The sequence below is a fragment of the Salvelinus alpinus genome, chromosome 28 (genome assembly GCF_045679555.1).
Source record: "Salvelinus alpinus chromosome 28, SLU_Salpinus.1, whole genome shotgun sequence".
Taxonomy (NCBI): Eukaryota; Metazoa; Chordata; class Actinopteri; order Salmoniformes; family Salmonidae; genus Salvelinus; species Salvelinus alpinus.
In genome coordinates, this window is record NC_092113.1 from 34,847,050 (window position 1) to 34,868,041 (window position 20,992).

The following is a 20,992-nucleotide window of genomic DNA, read 5'->3' on the forward strand; positions in this document are numbered from 1 at the left end:
TGAGAGGTGCCCTCCACCAACTGCTGTTTTCAGATCTTTTTTTGTTCGACCTGACGAAGATCCTTTTGGGATGGAAACGCTGTCAATAAAGAGGTGAATTGGGAGCTTTAACACGGGCCTTCTTGTTTTCAGATCTTGCCATAGGTTTTAGATGTGGTTCAGATCTTGACTCTTCGCTAGCCACTCCAGCGTTTCTTCTTGGATCTACACTAAGCGTAAAAAACATGAGGAACACATTACTAATATTGAGTTGCACCCATTTTGCCCTCAAATATGCCTGAAGGCAAACATGGCATGGACTCTACAAGGTGTTGAAAGCGTTTCACATGGATGCTGGCCCATGTTGATTCCAATGCTTCCCACAGTTGTGTCAAGTTGGCTGGATGTCCTTTGGGTGGTGGACCATTCTTGATAAACACAAACAAACTGTTGAGCGTGAAAAACCCAGCTTCGTTGCAGTTCTTGACACACTCAAACCAGTGCGCCTGGCACCTATTACCATACCCCGTTCAAAAGGCACTTAAATATTGTCTTGCCAATTCACTCTCTGAATGACACACATACACAATCCATGTCCCAATTGTATTAAGGTTTAAAAATCCTTCTTTAACCCATCTTCTCTCCTTCATCTGCACTGATTGAAGTGGATTTTGGTTACCATGATGACATAATTCTGTGGTTGAAATTTCACCCTCAAAACAATATTATTTTTTTCAAATCTGATGTATTTTCCACGTAGATTCCACGTTCACAATACGTTGACAAATTATGTTGAAACAACATTGATTCAACCAGTTTGTGCCCAGTGGGATGTGACTAATGAACATGCGTTGATCTAAAACTATGTTGTAGGAAACCAGCGGGTGGTGAGAAGGGGAACATGAAAGATGAGCTGTGCACAGTGGCAACCCGTCATTCAGGGCAGGTGGGGCCCACATTTTTAGCCAAAAAATGTATATATATATTTTCAATTTATTTCATTTTTTAATTGAACCTTTATTTAACTAGGCAAGTCAGTTAAAAAAATGTTTATTTACAATGACGGCCTACCAAAAGGCCTCCTGCGGGGACGGGGGCTGGGATTAAAAATAAATGTAAAAAAATATATAGGACAAAAACACACATCACGACAAGAGAGAAAACACAACACTACATAAAGAGAGACCCAAGACAACATATATATTTATAAATAAATAAAAATGGGGGGGGGGGGGGTTGCCTGTTTTGCATGTTATTTTGGCATTAATACATGTCACATATCAGTTTGCAAACAATGTAAACAAAATAATATATATATATATCATTGAGTTAATAAAGCTGCATACAGTAAGGCAGCTCCAAAATGCAGGTGTTTCAGCCTAGCTCAGTGTTTTCTGTGGTGGTGGTGCGAGCCAGCAAAAAATAGGAGCATTGCGCCATGATTGGCTCAGTGTTCTGTCACTCATGGGGACACTACGTCGTTTTTGCCTCCTCGTGCGGTGACGTCGATAGGTCAGTCGTGGAATTAGTAGAGTTCCAAGTAGCAGAAGGGTCCAAGTCCAATTGGCAAAATGGGTATAGTGGTCCAAGAAACTGGCCGGAGGATCAGCTAACTGTCCAATATGCTATAGATAGCTAGCAGGCTGCGGTTAGCAGAATGGGCCTTCAGGGGACGTCGTGCCTGAGGGGCCTGTTGGGATCCTCGGGCAGATTATGTCGGTATTCCAGTCATGAAGGATCGGCGGGGTTCCGTGCCCCGTACCGGCAGTAGAAGGGGTTCGGATAATGTAGCCGAGGAGTGGGCTTCAGGAGTAGCCCAGGAGCCCTAGCCGGGAGATGGGTCTAGCATGGGCTAGCCCCAGGCTAGTTGGTGCTTGCTCCAGGATGGAAACATTAGCCAGGAGTAGTCAACCCGGGTTGCGGTTAGCTAGCTGCCATGATCCAGATGAAAGGGTTCGGAGTTTGCGGTAGGAATCCGGGGATATGGAGAGAAAAATAGGTCCAGTATGCTCTGGTTTGAACCGCGTTGTACGAACTGGCGAGAGCTTTCCGAGCTAAAGGTTTGCTGACTGATAGCTGATAGCTGGTAGCTAGTTAGCTAGCTAGCTTCAGTTGAGGTATTCCAGTACGGAGGTAAATAGAAATACTTTAGAAAAAAAACAGATCCACACCACATTGGGTGAGGCGGGTTGCAGGAGAGTATTTTGAAGTTGAGGTTTAGGAAAAATATTAAAAAGAATGCGAAGAAAAAGATATAAAAGATATATACATGGGACTAGACAAGACAAAGACGTCTTACTGCTACGCCATCTTGGAATGTAGCCTATAACCTGTTTATGAGAAATGTCATCATCTAATATTGTAAGAGGTTTCATTGTCTGCTTATAAGCCCCCTTTATTTATTCTACAGTTCTGACTTGGGGTACAGGGAAAATACTGTAAGAGTAGCCCATGTTCTGCATTCTGTCGCTGTGCATTTCAAAACTGCTGAACACATAGTTATATTGACTACGTCCGTCGTAGCTCTCTCATTAATGTCTTCATCGAAATTACGGAATGCCTCTTATCCGCTTATCGTTCACTCAATTGTCAGTAGAAACCACATTTGTTTAAGTAAAATGAATGTATTGTTTAGTGTTCTGTTGTGTAGTGGCATTGCTGGCATGCATCAACAAAAGAAAATTGGGGAGCTTGCCCCACCAAGATTTACATGCTAAAATCTTCGCTGACTGTGCAGTAAAGTAACGTACCTTTGATTTGTGTGTCATAGTCCACAGCTCCAACTCTCTCTTTTCTCAGCTTCACATGTGATGTCATTGTTGCTCCGACAGGGTGAAACTCTGTTGCAAAGAAGAGATATCAATAATTACACAAGGTTTTCTACAATAGTTTGACCTGAAACGTTACTGCAGCTTATCACCTAGTTCCTGACAAAAGCCTTATTCACTGTACCCATGCTTATTGGAGTACACTGTAAAAATATATATATTGAGATCCAGTCAAAATTACTTGCTTTATCTAGTCAAGTCAACTAAATGTGCTAAATAAATGTTACGTTTTGTATTTATTAGGGATCCCCATCAGTGGCATGTCGTTAGTAAAGATGGAAAATAGCAAGAGGCCTAAACAGCTACCCTGGGGAATTCCTGATTCTACCTAGATTATGTTTGAGGCTTCCATTAAATAACACCCTCTGTGTTCTGTTAGACAAGTAACTCTTTATCCACATTATAGCAGGGGGTGTAAAGCCATAACACATACATTTTTCCAGCAGCAGACAATGATCGATAATGTCAAAAGCTGCACTGAAGTCTAACAAGACAGCCCCCACAATCATTTTATCATCAATTTCTCTCAGCCAATCATCAGTCATTTGTGTAAGTGCTGTGCTTGTTGAGTGTCCTTCCCTATATGCGTGAGTTGACTTCAACTCACTCAAAAATTCAAAAGATATTCATTCAAATTGAGTTAGCAAAAACAATGTGCTTACTCAACTTAGAAATTCACAACCATGAAGTCAAATCAATTGAACCAACATAACAGTTGTGTTGACAAAAATATCAAGTTAAGATAACTACAACGCATCAAATTGTCTTAACTTGTGAAATTAAATCAGCTAAGAACGACGTGTTTACTCAAGTCAAATCAACTGAAGCAACATAACAGTAGTGTTAACTGAAAATATCAAGATAACTTCAACTTATTTTTGGGGGGGGTGGAGCTCATTAGAACAATACTCAGTATTTGCAACAGTTAATTTTTACATTTACATTTTGGTCAGACACTTTTATCCAGAGCGACTTTAGCTAGTGCATTTAAAGAAGGACGATAAACAACTACATGTAAAAAGTAACAAGAAAAAAGCTTATGTAACCATGCCTGAGAATGTCATTGTAGCTAAAGTGGTCCGTTAATGGGTTGAAATTACGGAGTGCGCTGCCGGTTTTGAAACTGGCGAAAAAGCTCACACAAGAGCAAGAGACAGATGGGAGCATAATGTTCCCTACTTAAATCTCTATAATTTCAAAAACTTTGTCAGTTCTGAAATGTGATATTTTCAAAGTAGTTGTTTCAACTGTATAACGTTGTTCAATTCAAACAACAAATAGTTTTGTTTTTCTGACTAGCAAATATATGTCCTCTCCACTTAAAACTTGTCAAAACAACTTGAGTAGCTTTGTTAGCATAACTAAAACAATCACTTTAAGCACATTGATTTAAATTTTAACAAAGCAAATTTGAGGAAAAGGCTAGCTAAATTCTATCAGCATATTGACTGTAGCACTCGCGCTGGAAAAACACTCGACCATTGCAACTCAAATTTCCGGGATGCATGTAAGGCCCTCTCCCGCCCTCCTTTCGGCAAATCTGACCACGACTCCATTTTGCTCCTCCCTTCCTATCGGCATAAACTCAAACAGGAAGTACCCGTGCTGAGGAATATTCAACGCTGGTCTGACCAATCGCAATCCACGCATCAAGATTGTTTTGATCACGCGGACTGGGATGTGTTCCGGGTAGCTTCAGAGAATAATATTGATGTGTACACCGAGACGGTTACTGAGTTCATCAAGAAGTGTATAGGAAATGCTGTACCCACTGTGACTATTAAAACCTACCCTAACCAGAAACCGCGGATAGATGGCAACATTCGCATTAAACTGAAAGCGCGGACTACCACATTTAACCATGGCAAGGTGACTGTGAATATGGCAGAATACAAACAGAGTGGTCATTCTCTCCGTAAGACAATCAAACAGGTGAAACATCAGTATAGAGACAAAGTGGAGTCGCAAAACAGCTCAGACACAAGACGTAAACTCAGCAAAAAAAGAAATGTCCCTTTTTCAGGACCCTGTCTTTGGAGGCTAATTCGTAAAAATCCAAATAACTTCACAGATCTTCATTGTAGAGGGTTTAAACACTGTTTCCCATGCTTGTTCAATGAACCATAAACAAAAAAAGATGCCCAGGGTCCCTGCTCATCTGCGTGAACGTTCCTTAGGCATGTTGCAAGGAGACATGAGGTCTGCAGATGTGGCCAGGGAAATAAATTGCAATGTCCGTACTGTGAGACACCTAAGACAGCGCTACAGGGAGACAGGACAGACAGCTGATTGTCCCTGCAGTGGCAGACTACGTGTAACAACACCTGCACAGGATCGGTACATCCGAACATCACACCTGCAGGACAGGTACAGGATGGCAACAACAACTGCCCGAGTTACACCAGGAACGCACAATTCCTGCTCAGTGCTCAGACTGTTCGCAATAGGCTGAGAGAGGCTGGACTGAGGGTTTGTAGGCCTGTTGTAAGGCAGGTCCTTATCAGACATCACCGGCAACAACTTCGCCTATGGGCACAAATCCATTGTCGCTGGAGCAGACAGGACTGGCAAAAAGTGCACTTCACTGACGAGTGGCAGTTTTGTCTCACCAGGGGTGATGGTCGGATTTGCGTTTATCGTCGAAGGAATGAGCATTACACCGAGGCCTGTACTCTGGAGCGGGATTGATTTGGAGGTGGAGGGTCCGTCATGGTCTGGGGCGGTGTGTCACAGCATCATCGGACAGAGCTTGTTGTCATTGCAGGCAATCTCAACGTTGTGCGTTAAAGGGGAGACACCCTCCTCCCTCATGTGATACCCTTCCTGCAGGCTCATCCTGACATGACCCTCCAGCATGACAATGCCACTAGCCGTACTGCTCGTTCTGTGTGTGATTTCCTGCAAGTGAGGAATGTCAGTGTTCTGCCATGGCCAGCGAAGAGCCCGGATCTAAATCCCATTGAGCACGTCTGGGACCTGTTGGATCGGAGAGTGAGGGCTAGGGCCATTCCCCCCAGAAATATCCGGAAACTAGCAGGTGCCTTGGTAGAAGAGTGGGGTAACATCTCACAGCAAGAACTGACAAATCTGGTGCACTCAATGAGGAGGAGATGCACTGCAGTACTTAATGCAGCTGGTGGCAACACTAGATACTGTTCATTTTGATTTTGACCACCTTTTGTTCAGGGGCACATTATTAAATTTCTGTTAGTCACATGTCTGTGGAATTTGTTCAGTTTAGGTCTCATTTGTCAATCTTGTTATGCTCATACAAATATTTACACGTTAAGTTTGTTGAAAATAAACGCAGTTGACAGTAAGAGGACGTTTCTTTTTTTGCTGAGATTAGTATGTATGTGGCAGGGTCTACAGACAATCACGAACTACAAAAGGAAAACCAGCCATGACGCCTTGTTCCCAGACAAGCTAAACATGTTCTTTGCCCACTTTGATGATAACACAGTGCCACCGACGCGGCCAGCTACCAAGGACTGTGGGCTCTCCTTCTCCGTGGCCAACGTGAGTAAGACATTTATATGTGTTAACACTCGCTAGGCTGCCGGCCCAGATGGCATCCCTAGCTGCGTCATCAGAGCATGCGCAGACCAGCTGGCTGATGTGTTTATGGACATATTCAATTTCTCCCTATCCCAGTCTGTTGTCCCCACATGCTTCAAGATGACCACCACTGTCCCTGTTCCCAAGAATGCAAAGGTAACTGAACTAAATGACTATCGCCCCATAGCACTCACTTATGTCATCATGAAGTACTTTTGAGAGACTAGTCAAGGTTCATATCACCTCCACCCTACCCGTCACCCAAGACCCACTACAATTTGCTACACGCTCCAATAGGTCCACAGACGATGCAATCGCACCCACACTGCCCTATCCCATCTGGACAAGACAAATACCTATGTAAGAATGCTGTTCATTGACTACAACTCAGCATTCAACACCATAGTACCCTCCAAGCTCATCATTAAGCTTGAGGACCTGGGTCTAAATCCTGCCCTGTGCAATTGGGTCCTGGACTTCCTGACGGGCCGCCCCCAGGGGGTGAAGGTAGGTAACAACATCTCCACTTCGCTGATCCTCAACACTGGGGCCCCACAAGGGTGCGTGCTCAGTCCCCTCCTGTACTCCCTGTTTACCCATGACTGCGTGGCCATGCACGCCTCCAACTCGATCATAAAGTTTGCAGACGACACAACAGTAGTAAGCTGGATTACCAACAGCGATGAGTCAGCCTCCAGGGGGGAGGTGAGGGCTCTGAGAGTGTGGTGCCAGGAAAATAACCTCTCAGTCAATGTCAACAAAACAAAAGAGATGATCGTGGACTTCAGGAAACAGCAGAGGGAGCACCCTCCTGATCTACATCGATGGGACACCAGTGGAGGAGGTGGAAAGTTTTAAGTTCCTCGGCGTACACATCACAGACAAACTGAAATGGTCCACCCACACAGACAGAGTGGTGAAGAAGGCGCAACAGCGCCTCTTCAACCTCAGGAGGCTGAAGAAAATTGGCTTGTCACCAAAAACCCTCACAAACTTTTGCAGATGCACAATTGAGAGCATCCTGTCGGGCTGTATCACCGCCTGGTACGGCAACTGCACTGCCTGGTACGGCAACTGCACCGCCCACAACCACAGGGTTCTCCAGAGGGTAGTGCAGTCTGCACAACACATCAGGGGCAAACTACCTACCTTCCAGGACACCTACAGCACCCGATGTCACAGGAAGTCCAAAAAGATCATCAGAACAACCACCCAAGCCACTGCCTGTTCACCCCACTATCATCCAGAAGGTGAGGTCCGTACAGGTGCATCAAAGCTGGTACCGAGAGACTGAAAAACAGCTTCTATCTCAAGGCCATCAGACTGTTAAATCACTAGCACAGAGGCTGTTGCCTACATAGACAGACTTGAAATAATTGGCCACTTTAATAAATGGAACACTAGTGACTTTAATAATGTCACTTTAATAATGTTTACACATTTTGCATTACTCATCTCATATGTATATACTATCTACTGTATCTCAGTCTATGCTGCTCTGAAATTGCTCATCCATATATTTACATCTTAATTCCATTCCTTTACTTAGATGTGTGTATTAGGTATTTGTGAAATTGTTAGATATTACTTGTTAGATATTGCTGCAGTGTCAGAACTAGAAGCACAAGCATTTCGCTACACCCGCAATAACATCTGCTAAACACGTGTATGTGACAAATACAATTTGATTTGAGTTCCATTTACTTCACTAGGTTGAAGTAATTTGAGATTAAATTAACCACACGAAATCCGGATTGGATTTGACAAAAAAATGTTAAGGAAACTTGGTGATACACTTTTGTAAATTGAATCAAACAGTATTTTGTTTTGTTTTACAGTGTAACGTTATAGTCTAAGTCAGGGGTCTCCAACAGGTTGATCGCGAGCTCGCAGCCCACCTATGAGTAGCTCGCCAAACGATTCTGAGTACAATTTTCACTTGTTCCATCGCAAACTGTCATACACAAATCTCACAACTCTGAGAAACCGTAAACTCCCAGCTACTATCAAATCAACAACATTGACATTATCGCACAATATTATACCCGTCTGTCTTTGTGATGCGCGCGTTTGTTTATCACTCCGTGTGTAGCCAGTTGATGTGATAACAAACTTGTGGGTTGACAGAAGTACTTTCCGCAAAACCTTCTCAATTAAATGTTAACTGTAAAGTAGTCTTACCTGGCAGAAGTATATCATGAGTAAGTATATAATTTGTATCTATTATTTGCACACTTTGCCATGAAATGAGCAGCAGCAGTACAGAACTATTGCTAGTACGGCACATTAGATGGTACATTCCTCACTCACTAGCTGCACAATTAAAGGGCCAGATGCACAATTAAAGGGGAATACACAAAGAAAATCACAGTTTTTTCAGACCTGAAAAAACATGTATTTTGATGTGATTTAAGTATTGACATCGACTCAAAACATCCAATTTCCTTGTTTTCCATGAACAATTTTAATTTTAAGAGTGAAAAATAAGTGAGAACATAATTTGGGAAAATATCAAACAGAATTTGGGGGAAAAATCCCAGATGTTATAGGGCCCTCTTAGTTTATGAACCATTATTTTACCAGGTATATTCACAGAACACATAGTGCACTACTTTCTCTTGTACACTAAGGACCCGGGAAAGAGATGCAGGGTAGAGGGGAAGAGAATAATGTGCTATTTGAAAACTAGAAGAAAAATAGTAGCTTGCGACATGTTACATTTTTTAAAAGTAGCTCTCATGCTAGAAAAGGTTGGAGACCCCTTGTCTACGTGAATCCTTACTCTCTCTACCCATGCTTATTGGAGTATAGTCTAAGTGTGTGAAGTTAATGACCCTACATCGAGGTCCAAGTTCAATTGATTTCTAACACTTGCAAACCAATCTGTCATGTACTGTATGCTACACTTGCTGGTCCTCCAATGACTTTGTCAACAACGCTCTATGACACTCACTACTTCCCTCGCTCTGTGACACTCTCCCTGCATTCACTACTGCACTCCTATCCATAGTATCAGATACAGTCTGTGATCCACACCTGCTGTCTCTAACTCTGAATGATCGGCTATGAAAAGCCAACTGACATTTACTCCTGAGGTGCTGACCTGTTGCACCCTCTTCAACCACTGTGATTATTATTATCTGACCCTGCTGGTCTTCTATGAACGTTTGAACATCTTGGCCATGTTCTGTTATACTCTCCACCCGGCACAGCCAGAAGAGGACTGGCCACCCCTCAGAGCCTGGTTCCTCTCTAGGTTTCTTCCTAGGTTCTGGCTTTTCTAGGGAGTTTTTCCTAGCCACCGTGCTTCTACATCTGCATTGCTTGCTGTTTGAGATTTTAGGCTGGGTTTCTGTACAGCACTTTGTGACATCGGCTGATGTGAAAATGGCTTTATAAATACATTTTATTGATAGACTGAAAACAGTATTGTCTGTAACACATTTCCTAGTTCAACCCAGCCTGCCTCTGCGGCCTCTGAGAAAGTCAGCTGGTATGTAACACACCACTCTGCTCGTGCTGCTGCACACCTGTACCATGCAGAAATAGCAGCAGCAACATTTCAGCTGCCTTATAAATAGTACTGTACCACCGCCACAAGGCACACAGCACTGTCACAGAGCGAATGTTTGTGTTACACGCTCACTAATAGAGTAACTTTGCATGACAATATGTAACTTATGTATGTGTTGGGAGAGAATCAACAGTACTGACAGCTCACACAATCCTTCAATTGTAGTTTACATGTTTTGTAGATTATATTGATTAATAGAAACTAAACTCAACTTAAATCAGAAGTTTGAATATATTGGTTATGACTGAGCAAGCCAGTCAGTATTTTTATTTTTTTCAATAGCCTAGGCCTGGTTTAGTTGAGCACAATATGGTGATGGGACATCATGTCTCTTTCTTCCTCTCTCTAGGTTGAATCTGGAGTGGTTAACATGCCATATAAATGAGAGAAAATATGTCTTTATGGATTTGCTGCATTGATGTTGTCTGTTTAAGCAACAAGGCACGAGGGGGTGTGGTATATGGCCAATATACCATGGCTAAGGGCTGTTCTTATTCACGACGCAATGCAGAGTGCCTGGATACAGCCCTTAACTGTGGTATATTGGCCAAATGTAGAGTGCCTGGATACAGCCCTTAGCTGTGGTATATTAGCCATATACCACAAACCCCTGAGGTGCCTTATTGCTATTATAAACTGGTTATCAACGTAAATAGAACACTAAAAATAAATGTTTTGTCATACCTGTGGTATACAGTCTGATATACCACGGCTGTCAGCCAATCAGCATTCAGGGCTCGAACCACCCAGTTTATAATTTTCCTTAGATACTGACTGCTAAAGGCCTGAGGGGTTGATAACCTCCTTGACCATTTAAATGCAGTTTAACTCCTTTATTCTTGTGCAGTTAGAATTACTGTCTTTCCTCCTTCTCTGTTGGCATTTAACAATACAATATCACAAAGCTTTATTCATACCCTTATTTATTAACTGAGAGCTCAAGCAGTCACTCTAGGATTAGTGCCTGAGATGTTGGTTCTGAACTGCATTTGAATTGCCTTTCATGAAATTAGTAGTTCATATTATTGGCGTCTCTCTCTTTCTATGCTGTCACTAATCCTCCCACAGAGACCTCTAGTGATCTTTAAAAAGAGGAAGACAGGTGTGGTGCTTCCTGTGTCGGGGGCGAGGGCACACACTAGTGGTACACCTACAACCGTACCCGCCTGCAATTGCTAGTAACCCATCAGCAACCACCTGACTATACACTAGGTATACCAAACCTTAGTAACCCCTTCCTAATATTGAAGGTCTACAGTAGCCTCAACAGCACTCTATAAGGGTAGCACCATGATGTAGCTGGAGGACAGCTAGCTTCTGTCCTCCTCTGGGTACATTGACTTCAATACAAAACCTAGGAGGCTCATGGTTCTCATCTCCTTCCATAGACTTACACAGTAGTTATGACAACTTCAGGAGGAAGTCCTCCAACCTATCAGAGCTCTTGCAGCATGAACTGATATGTTGTCCACCCAATCAAAGGATCAGATAATGAATCTAGTCCTGAAAGCATAAGCTACAGCTAGCTAGCACCGCAGTGCATAACATGTGGCGAGTAGTTGACTCAAAGAGAGAGAAAGACAATAGTTGAACAGTTTTGAACAAATATATTTATTCAAAAAGAAAAAAGCAAGAGATACATTCTGTTTCATTTTCACTTACTAGCTAGCAAATGTAGCTAGCTAGCTAGTTTAGCCTACTCAAACACCGGCTCAATTATTTTATTTTACCTTTATTTAACTAGGAAAGTCAGTTATGAACAAATTCTTATTTTCAATGACAGCCTAGGAACAGTGGGTTAACTGCCTTGTCCAGAGGCTGAACAACAGATGTTTTACCTTGTCAGCTCAGGGATTCAATCTTGCAACCTTTCAGTAACTAGTCCAACGCGCTAACCACTAGGCTACCTGCCGCTCCGCCTCAAACAGAGGGATGCTATGTTAGCTAGCTGCAATTGCTAGTAACCCATCCGCAACCCCCCTTCTATACACCTTGAGTATACCAAACCTTAATAACCCTAGCTAACGTTAGCTGGCTAGCCAGTTCAAATAATGTTCATAGCTGACACTGTCTTAACTTTAGATACTTTTTATTCATTATTACAGGAAAATAAAATCACAACAATATCATTATTTACAAGTTAATGGTGAGCTAATTACAGATAATAGCTTACGGTTGTGAGTGTGACGAAATAAAAGCAGTGCATTATACCAGAGAAATTTAGAACTTTCATTGCAAGCTCAGTCGGGTAACCATGACAACGGACGCAGCGACAGGGTCAAAGTTGAACTTTTTTCATCCCTCTGAGATAAGGAAACAGACAGTTGCAGCGAAGGTCTACAGACATTCCACCGGAATATAATTTAAATGTCGTTTTGACCAGCTACACTTGTAGCATTATAATTGTCTACAGACATGTCGATAGACAAAGTATAAACCAGCCTAAGGTATTGTTTTATCTTTATTCAACCCGCCCGCCCTTCATCCAGACAATATTTAATGACCCTAACCCCGCCTTCCCCGCGGTTCGGCGGGTTATAATGAGTCAACTCGCGCATCACAAACACACACACTCATGCATTCACGCACACACACACACACGCCCAAACACTTAAGCACGCACACACATACACAGGCACTGAAGAGCAAAGCAGGACTCACTAACCATGAGTCACGAACTCACTTTCCTTCCTTCGCCTCCTCCCCTCTTTCTCCATCTCTCTCTCACTCTTCACTGCCAACTAACTTCCTCTTTTCTTTTCAAAAACCAAACTTCACTCATCAAAACTCAATTTCACACAGCTGTTTTAAACTGTTCCCAATTTCAGTTCCTTTAATTTATTTTTCAAAAGATAAACGTTCCGTGATTTCGTCTATCCATCTATAGATAGGTATACGTATAGGTAAATCTGTATATCTGCCTATAGTTTACGTTTATATCCATTGCATTTCCCTTTGAAATGTGTAACAAATCTCACGTAACTTTATAATATGCCTTGTAGAACGTAGCTGTTGTACAGCATCTTGTTTTTACACGATTCGTCATCCTTTCCATCTCCCCTTCTCCATTCCTTCACTGCGTGATCATCATTGAATCATGCAACAGGAATTGGAGTTTCTTGCCATCATCATCAGGATACAGGGCACTACCAGTATATCTCAACTGATATCCACTGGTCATTTTGAACTGGTATAAGATACTGTACATGTCTTTCCTATACAGCTGTACTAATGTGGTGTATTTCGGTTTATCGTCCAGCCACAACCACATACTTCACAGTGGGGTGAGTCTGAGATACACATTAAGATATACTGTAGTTATTGCTGTCAAGCAGCAGATAAACTACATTCACAGCAAGTAGAGAAAGCAGAACCCTTGTCTAACATCCAGGTAATTACAGTACTCCTACACATGTACAGCAACACACAACAGACATTGTCTAATTCAAACAAGACATGACATGCCACACAACATTCTTAAATATTGTGAAATTAATGTCCTAGTTATTCTGTTACGAAAATCAGATTCATACCTGATTGAGATTAAAAACAATCGTCTTCTTTCCACACTGAATAACGTTTATCTCCCAAAGATGACTTCTCCCTTCCTCCTTTTTACATTAAACACATAAACCTGGGTGAATGTCACAACCCGTCTCGCTCCCTCTCTGTTCTGTCGCTCCCTGACACACATTCTAAAACACCCAGTGCCGGGTTGTGCAAGAGTGGTGGAGTCATTCTTCTAATTCAAGACACACCCCCTCCTCCTCATCCGCCCTCCTCATCGCTCTCTCCCCTATGACTTAATGTGTGTAGTAACACTAAAGCCGAGTAAGGGCTATCTGCATCTGTAATAAACTTATTGAGTAACGAATAGATATTATGGGAGCATTGCACTTGTGTAACACACCCAAAAGTCATGACATTAATCGGAACAAGTCATGACATTAATCAGAACAAGTCATTCTGTAGAAGCTATGAGAATAGAAAGGTTCAGTACTTTTGTGAAGTATCACAGCACAGTTGAAAAATATATGGCAAATAGAAATCCAAAATGGATGGTGTTAAGAGATAGATGGGAGGGGTTGAATGGAGCTGAAGGGTGGGACTAATAAAAAGATAACCAATGTAAAACATACTGTAAAATGTATGTAGATTCAGAAATTGTGTGAAATTGCACAGTTACAAATATAAATCAAACTGGATGGACATCAGAAATTGAGGAAGGACTAAAATCAAACAAAATATTACAATTGTAAAGTAGATTGTGTCTGTAAAATGTGTATAATATGTATAAACTGAGGGTGGAAGCCTAAGTGTTATTGTTTATTAGTTTACTCCAATTGGGGGAAGGGCGGTAGGGTTTGCGGGTAATAATAAAGGTATATTATTTTTAAAAGTATGTATATCTATATAGGTATGTACGTACAGTTGAAGTCGGAAGTATACATACACTAAGGTTGGAGTCATTAAAACTCGTTTTTCAACCACTCCACAAGGAATGGCCAAAATTCACCCAATTTATTGTGGGAAGCTTGTGGAAGGCTACCCGAAACATTTGACCCAAGTTAAACAATTTAAAGGCAATGCTACCAAATACTAATTGAGTGTATGTAAACTTCTGACCCACTGGGAATGTGATGAAATAATTAAAAGCTGAAATAAATAATTCTCAAATGTTTTTCTGAGGTCTTGGCTGATTTCTTTTGATTTTCCCATGATGTCAAGCAAAGAGGCACTGAGTTTGAAGGTAGGCCTTGAAATACATCCACAGGTACACCTCCAATTGACTCAAATGATGTCAATTAGCCTATCAGAAGCTTCTAAAGCCATGACATCATTTTCTGGAATTTTCCAAGCTGTTAAAAAGGCACAGCCGATTTAGTGTATGTAAACTTCTGACCCACTGGAATTGTGATACAGTGAATGATAAGTGAAATAATCTGTCTGTAAACAATTGTTGGAAAAATTACTTGTGTCATGCACAAAGTAATGTCCTAACCGACTTGCCAAAACTATAGTTTGTTAACAAGAAATTTGTGGAGTGGTTGAAAAACGAGTTTTAATTAATGACTCCAACCTAAGTGTTTGTAAACTTCCGACTTCAACTGTATGTATATATGTGTATATGTATGAATGTTTATGTATGCATATGGGTATGTACGTGTATGTATATGGATATTGATATTTACCCCCAGAAATACGGGGGATTGGTAATGATGCAGACAATTACATTGATGGAAGAAACAATCTTTCCGCAATATTAAGCTGATCCACCCCCCCAAAAAATAAAAAATGACAAAATTCAGAACAAGTCATGACAAAATAGATAATATAACATAATCCTGTTACTATGCATGACTAGAGAGCAGTAGTTTGTTTGCTAATGTTGTTTACCAGAAACATTGGTGTAGAATACTGTGAGTGAAGTGAGTGTTATCATGCCCTTGCAAGTTGTAAAGCCAGAGAAGTTGTGAAAACAGCACTGCTTCAGGCTAACAGATTTCCACTTTCTAAAAATATATTTCCATTCCTCTTTGCAATACCAGCAAACTCTCAAAAACACTTGTCTCACTTCCCCCTGTTTCCTTCCTCTCCATCTGAAGGACCTTAAATAACTGACTCTAAACCTAAAGTTTAGTGGCTTAACTGATCTATATCATAAAAGACAGTGACTGACTGATTTACTCAACTGGTGTTGAAAGCATGCATGTGAGCCCTATTGACACTGTAAATAAAATGCAAACTAATTTCATAAAGTTACTTGATAAAGGCTTGTCTTGTATTCTGTAAGGTCCTTAGCGTTTGACTTTTTAACTGATGGTTTAGATAAATGTCATAGTTTGTTTCTTCAAGATTCTGAAGAAGTGCTTCCATTTTTGTTTAATTCTGACACCATAAGCTCTAACAATCAGTAAATGCATTTTATTTGAGAGGGGAGGTCTCATTCTTATACTTCGATCATTTAAGAGAAAATAAAATGTTCCGTTTTAAATCTGGATGTCCTGCTAAAGACAGTATTATATGTACTTCAACACCTCTTAAAAATTATTTGGGATAGGGGGCAGTATTTTCACATCCGGATGAAAAGCATGCCCAAAGTAAACTGCCTGCTACTCAGGCCCAGAAGCTAGGATATGCATATTATTAGTAGATTTGGATAGAAAACACTCAATCAGTTTTAGAAACTTCAGAATGATGTCGGTGAGTATAACAGAACTTATTTGGCAGGTGAAACCCCAAGGACAAACCATTCAGGATTTTGTTGTTGTTGAGGGCACTCTTTTCAATGAGGTTTCAATGGGAATCTAGAATTCTAAGGCACTTGCTTGCAGTTCCTATCGCTTCCACTAGATGTCAACAGTCTTTAGAAATTGGTTGATGTTTTTCCTTTGAGAAATGAAGACGTAGCCCTGTTCAGAACGAGGGTCGAGTGAAGTGTGCTGTTTGTTAGAGGCGCGTGACCTGAAAGCACGCTTCACTTTGCTTTCCTCCTGTATTGAACAGTTTATCCCGTCTTAAATTTTATCGATTATTTACATTAAAAAATACCTAAAGTTGTGTTAGGAAAGTTGTTTGAAATGTTTGGACAAAGATTACAGGTAACTTGGAACCGGTGTTTTTCTGGATCAAACGCGCCAAATAAATGGACATTTTGGATATATAACGACAGAATTAATCGAACAAAAGGACCATTTGTGATGTCTATGGGACATATTGGAGTGCCAACAGAAGAAACTCGTCAAAGGTAAGGCATGAATTATATCTTTATTTCTGAGTTTCGTGTCGCGCCTGGTGGGTTGAAATATGATTGTGTTTGATGGGGTGCTATCCTCAGATAATAGCAGGTTTGCTTTCGCCGTAAAGCCTTTTTGAAATCTGACACGTTGGCTGGATAAACAACAAGTGTAGATTTAATTTGGTGTATTGCATGTGTGATTTCATGAAAGTTTAATATTTATAGTAATTTAATTTGAATTTGGCGCTCTGCCATTTCACCAGATGTTGGTCAGGTGGGACGGTAGCGTCCCATCTAGCCTAGAGAGGTTAAAATGTGTGTGAGAAAGATAGCGCCATAAGGCAGGCTAAATACACGTGTGTGAAGGTGATAGATGCTCTGGGTTTGTTCCTATTGTATCTCTGTCTGTCTGGTCAGTTCTAATGAAGAAAGGAACAGACCTGCATGCTTAGTTTGTTCTGTGCAACACATGCTTCTCAGTCAAGTAAAATATGGACTTTGTCAGCTCTATTCATTACATTTCTACCGGCAGCAATCAAAATGTAAGACTCGTTTATGAGTGCTGGTTGCAAAAACGCTATTACCTATTGGTCACAAAGAATTTCTCAAAATATTTTGTTACATTTTACTGGCCATCTAGTACACCAAGAATTACACTACAAAATGTATTACTTGAAACTTTTATTTTGAAGAATACTTAACAGACCTGATTTAGACATCCAAAAACACTGGTTATGTTTTCAAAATGTGTAGATATCATGGGTGGCCGACGATGAAGTACTAGTGACAACATCAAATATAATTTAAAAAACGTATGGAACCAGTCGTGAATTTTAGCTCAAAATCCACTTTCATTCCAGTTCCAAAAACATTCCTTTCAACCAATTCTCAATTTTCTTTTTTTTGTCACTAATGACAACAGAGAAAGTTATGGGGGAAAAAACTATTACTGTACGGTGTACGCTCTAAAAGGTCAAATATATTACTGTACAGTGTACACTCTAAAGGTCAAATATATTACTGTAGGGTGTAAAGTAAAATATACATTACTGTGCGGTGTACACTGTAAAGATAATATATTACTGTAGGGTGTACACTGTAAAGGTCAAATATATTACTGTACAGTGTAAAGTAACAGTGTAAAGTAAAATATATATTACTGTGCGGTGTACACTGTAAAGATAAAATATTACTGTAGGGTGTACACTGTAAAGGTCAAATATATTACTGTACAGTGTAAAGTAAAATATATATTACTGTGCGGTGTACACTGTAAAGATAAAATATTACTGTAGGGTGTACACTGTAAAGGTCACATATATTACTGTATTTTGAACGCAGTAATAGTAAAATATACTATGTATGGTGTACGCTGTAAAGGTATAATATATTACTCTACTGTGTACACTGAAGGTAAAATATGTTACTGCACGGTGTAAAGGTAAAATATGTTACTGTACGGTGTAAAGGTAAAATATGTTACTGTACGGTGTAAAGGTAAAATATGTTACTGTACGGTATATGCTGTAAAGGTCAAATGTTACTGTACGGTGTAAAGGTAAAATATATATTACTGTACAGTGTATGTTGTAAAGGTAAAATATACAAAGTAACTGAGGTGAATAGTTGAAGACGAACACTGGGTAAAGACTGAAGCCAAATCTGTGTATTCCTATTTGGAAAGAGATAAAAAGTGTAGTAAGTAACTTTCATGGTGAAATTTAAAAATGCCTACTAAAGATGTCAGAGTCATTGTGAATCGGAGGATGAATCTTTGACGTCTGTGCTCTCTGTTGCTTCGCTAACTTCACTGAGTTCTTTGCTGTCTCCGCCACTGTCTCTCTCTCCCTCTTTCTCCTGGTCACCGGGTGTGGTCGTAGCAGTAAGGGTCTCCTGACCCAGTGCCTTCACTCCTGGCTTCCTCAACTGTGGGACCTATAGACAGAAAAGACTGCAGTGTGTGGAGGTGTCTCTCTTAATGGTTTGGTGAAAGGTTGACCTTACCCTCACGGCAGAGAGGAGCCACTGTATACAAAACACTATTAAGCCATGCTGCTGGAAAGAAGGATAGGAGTTAAAACTCACCTCATCAGCCATGTGAGCTAGGTCTCTCTTCATGGCATAGGCATCCTCCCCATCTGCATAGTACTTGGGCTCTATTTCACTAATCCTATGGAGATTAATGAAAATGATTAGAATGTGAGTGGGGAATAGGATCAACACATTATACATGGTCATTGATTGTGATTGTAGCACTGCAAACAACCCCTGGTTAAATAAGGGGAAAATAAATAAAATAAATAACCTCTGGATACATTTGAATTCAGCAGCAGAGACCATCATTTGGATGTATCAGTAGGGAATATGACTCCACAGTTCCCGAGACAACCTCACTTTGACTAGGAGGCTGACAAGCAATGTCTACCTTTACATAAGCACTTGCTTTAGGAGGGTTCGTTTAAACAAGTTAGGAGGAGCGCCATGTTACTTACTGGAATTTCAGTGTGTTGGAGTACAGGTGCAAGGCCGCTCGGTTACTGCAGTAGGAGAACATGAAATGGATGCAATTCAAGTGCTTTGTGAACCAAAAAACTACAGATACAGATCAACAGGATAAACCCATACAAGTCACATTAAGAATGGTCTGAACATTCTCACTGTATTCAAATTCTTTCGTCTATACTTCTCTAGACAACAGGAGAGTGATACGTATTTAGCATTCCATTACAACAACTAATCTGGAAATTCTTATCGAAGAGCAATATACAAATGACTAGAAATGGAACCATCTTATTGAAGTCCAACACAGACATCCAGCACACTGCACTACCTTTTCCGGACATGAAGTGAGACATATTTGGCGTTGAAGTTTTCAATCATAGCTCGGCTGGCTTGGTCCATCAGCTTCTGAGCCAGACCCAGACGTCTGTGAGAGCGCTTGACAGCCTGAGAGACAGACAGACACAATCCAAACATTTGTTAACAATCCTTCCTGTCACTCAACAACCACAACTAAACAACCTGACAAGTGCCGCAGATGAGAGGTCCCCTCCTCCTTCTCCAAGCTCCTCCATAGCCTACTGCCTATCGCATGTTGAAGCTATGAAGCACTACAATGAACAGTACAGAACTAAGACTCACCAGGGATGTGATGTGACCATGGGGGACATCATCTGGATCCTCCTCCCTGCATGCCACACAAAGAGTGAGAGCTTGATAGACACTGACAAACAATGGCATGAGATAAGCTCTGTAGTTCAGCTATACTCACATCTTGGCCAAAACATATCCCACTATTTTGCCATTCTCATCCTCAGCGATGTAGGAGAGCTGAAAGACGAACAAAGAGGTGATGTTAGATGCACAGACATCTAGTAACAACTAGCTAGACCTAAATCAAATGTTTCTCATTACTCTTGATGAGTTAGATTACATTTTTGACATTGAATGCAAGAACAATGACTTGACTCAAGTGATATGAATGAAGTGGCGATGGAGATGTCTGATGATGAAGAGGAAGCCATATTAACCTGTGGCCAGGACAGTCCATGGTAGAAGTAGTATTTCATCTGGTAGTTCTCTGGGAGACACAGCAGGTTGCAGTGCTGCATGTTCATAAGGTCCTCCGGCTGAGAAAACAGAACAAGACATGTCAATGGTTTGGACACTGATTGAAACAATGGCACTACTACACGTGAGAAAAGGTACAACCAGAAGAGATGTCATGTCTAGACACTGATTCAATCCAAATGTCACTAACTTTATTAGCTAGCTAACGTAACTACACTTGACGTTGAACTAGCTACTATTGTTCACTGTGTATCCAGCTAGCTACCATAGTAGCAATCAATTTACGTAGTAGTTAAATAAGCTAGCAGCAGTTTGACTTGACAAGCAAACGTGGAGCTATCACAAAGCCTTGCATTGTTATTATTAGGGATGGGTGGTTAGGTAGCTAGCTAACGTTTGTTAGCAAGCTAACAGTGTTGCATGGGCGGCTCACTTACCCTCGCGTTGCGAATATTCATGTTTTCTTCGACCGTCACAATTTCAGATGATGAAATGTATAAATTATGGAACCAAAGTGTTTTATGAACTTCGAACGTTGGTCTATATATTATGTTTCAGATATGTTAGCTAGCTAAATTGAAGGGGGAGCATGCGATAAACCGGAAGAGGTTCAGAGGTGAGTCCCGCCTCTAGTTGCGTGGGATTGGACTGACTACTGCAGAAATAATGAAATAGAACCTCCAACACCCAATGTGGACAGGAAAGCATTTTGACGGACATATCAGAGAAGGGACACATGATTAG

The 20,992-nt window shown here is 41.0% G+C and overlaps 2 protein-coding genes across 5 annotated transcripts in view; both read right to left on the reverse strand.

The window, feature by feature from the left end:
- LOC139557748 (rho GTPase-activating protein 4-like) overlaps positions 1 to 13,651 on the reverse strand; it is a 35,757-nt gene extending 22,106 nt beyond the window's left edge. Inside the window, exons 1-2 of one of the 4 annotated variants that reach the window (XM_071372899.1) lie at positions 13,473 to 13,651; positions 2,730 to 2,819 (exon numbers count right to left, since the gene is read on the reverse strand). In XM_071372899.1, the coding sequence (XP_071229000.1) occupies positions 2,730 to 2,796 (67 nt within the window). In that variant the 5' untranslated portion in view covers positions 2,797 to 2,819; positions 13,473 to 13,651. Of the gene's footprint in view, positions 1 to 2,729; positions 2,820 to 8,410; positions 8,467 to 8,546; positions 8,684 to 13,472 lie in introns of those variants that run through there. The other 3 variants (XM_071372897.1, XM_071372900.1, XM_071372898.1) reach the window with 3 other exon arrangements.
- A 3,693-nt stretch (positions 13,652 to 17,344) lies between these two features.
- On the reverse strand, positions 17,345 to 20,925 carry LOC139558025 (N-alpha-acetyltransferase 10-like). Its single transcript, XM_071373436.1, has 8 exons — positions 20,686 to 20,925; positions 20,209 to 20,307; positions 19,950 to 20,008; positions 19,820 to 19,865; positions 19,509 to 19,624; positions 19,171 to 19,215; positions 18,764 to 18,848; positions 17,345 to 18,613 (listed from the first exon to the last, which is right to left on the reverse strand). The coding sequence occupies exons 1-8, from the start codon at positions 20,704 to 20,706 to the stop codon at positions 18,428 to 18,430; spliced, it is 657 nt and encodes a 218-aa protein (XP_071229537.1). The 5' UTR covers positions 20,707 to 20,925; the 3' UTR covers positions 17,345 to 18,427.
- Between the last annotated feature and the right edge of the window lie 67 nt (positions 20,926 to 20,992).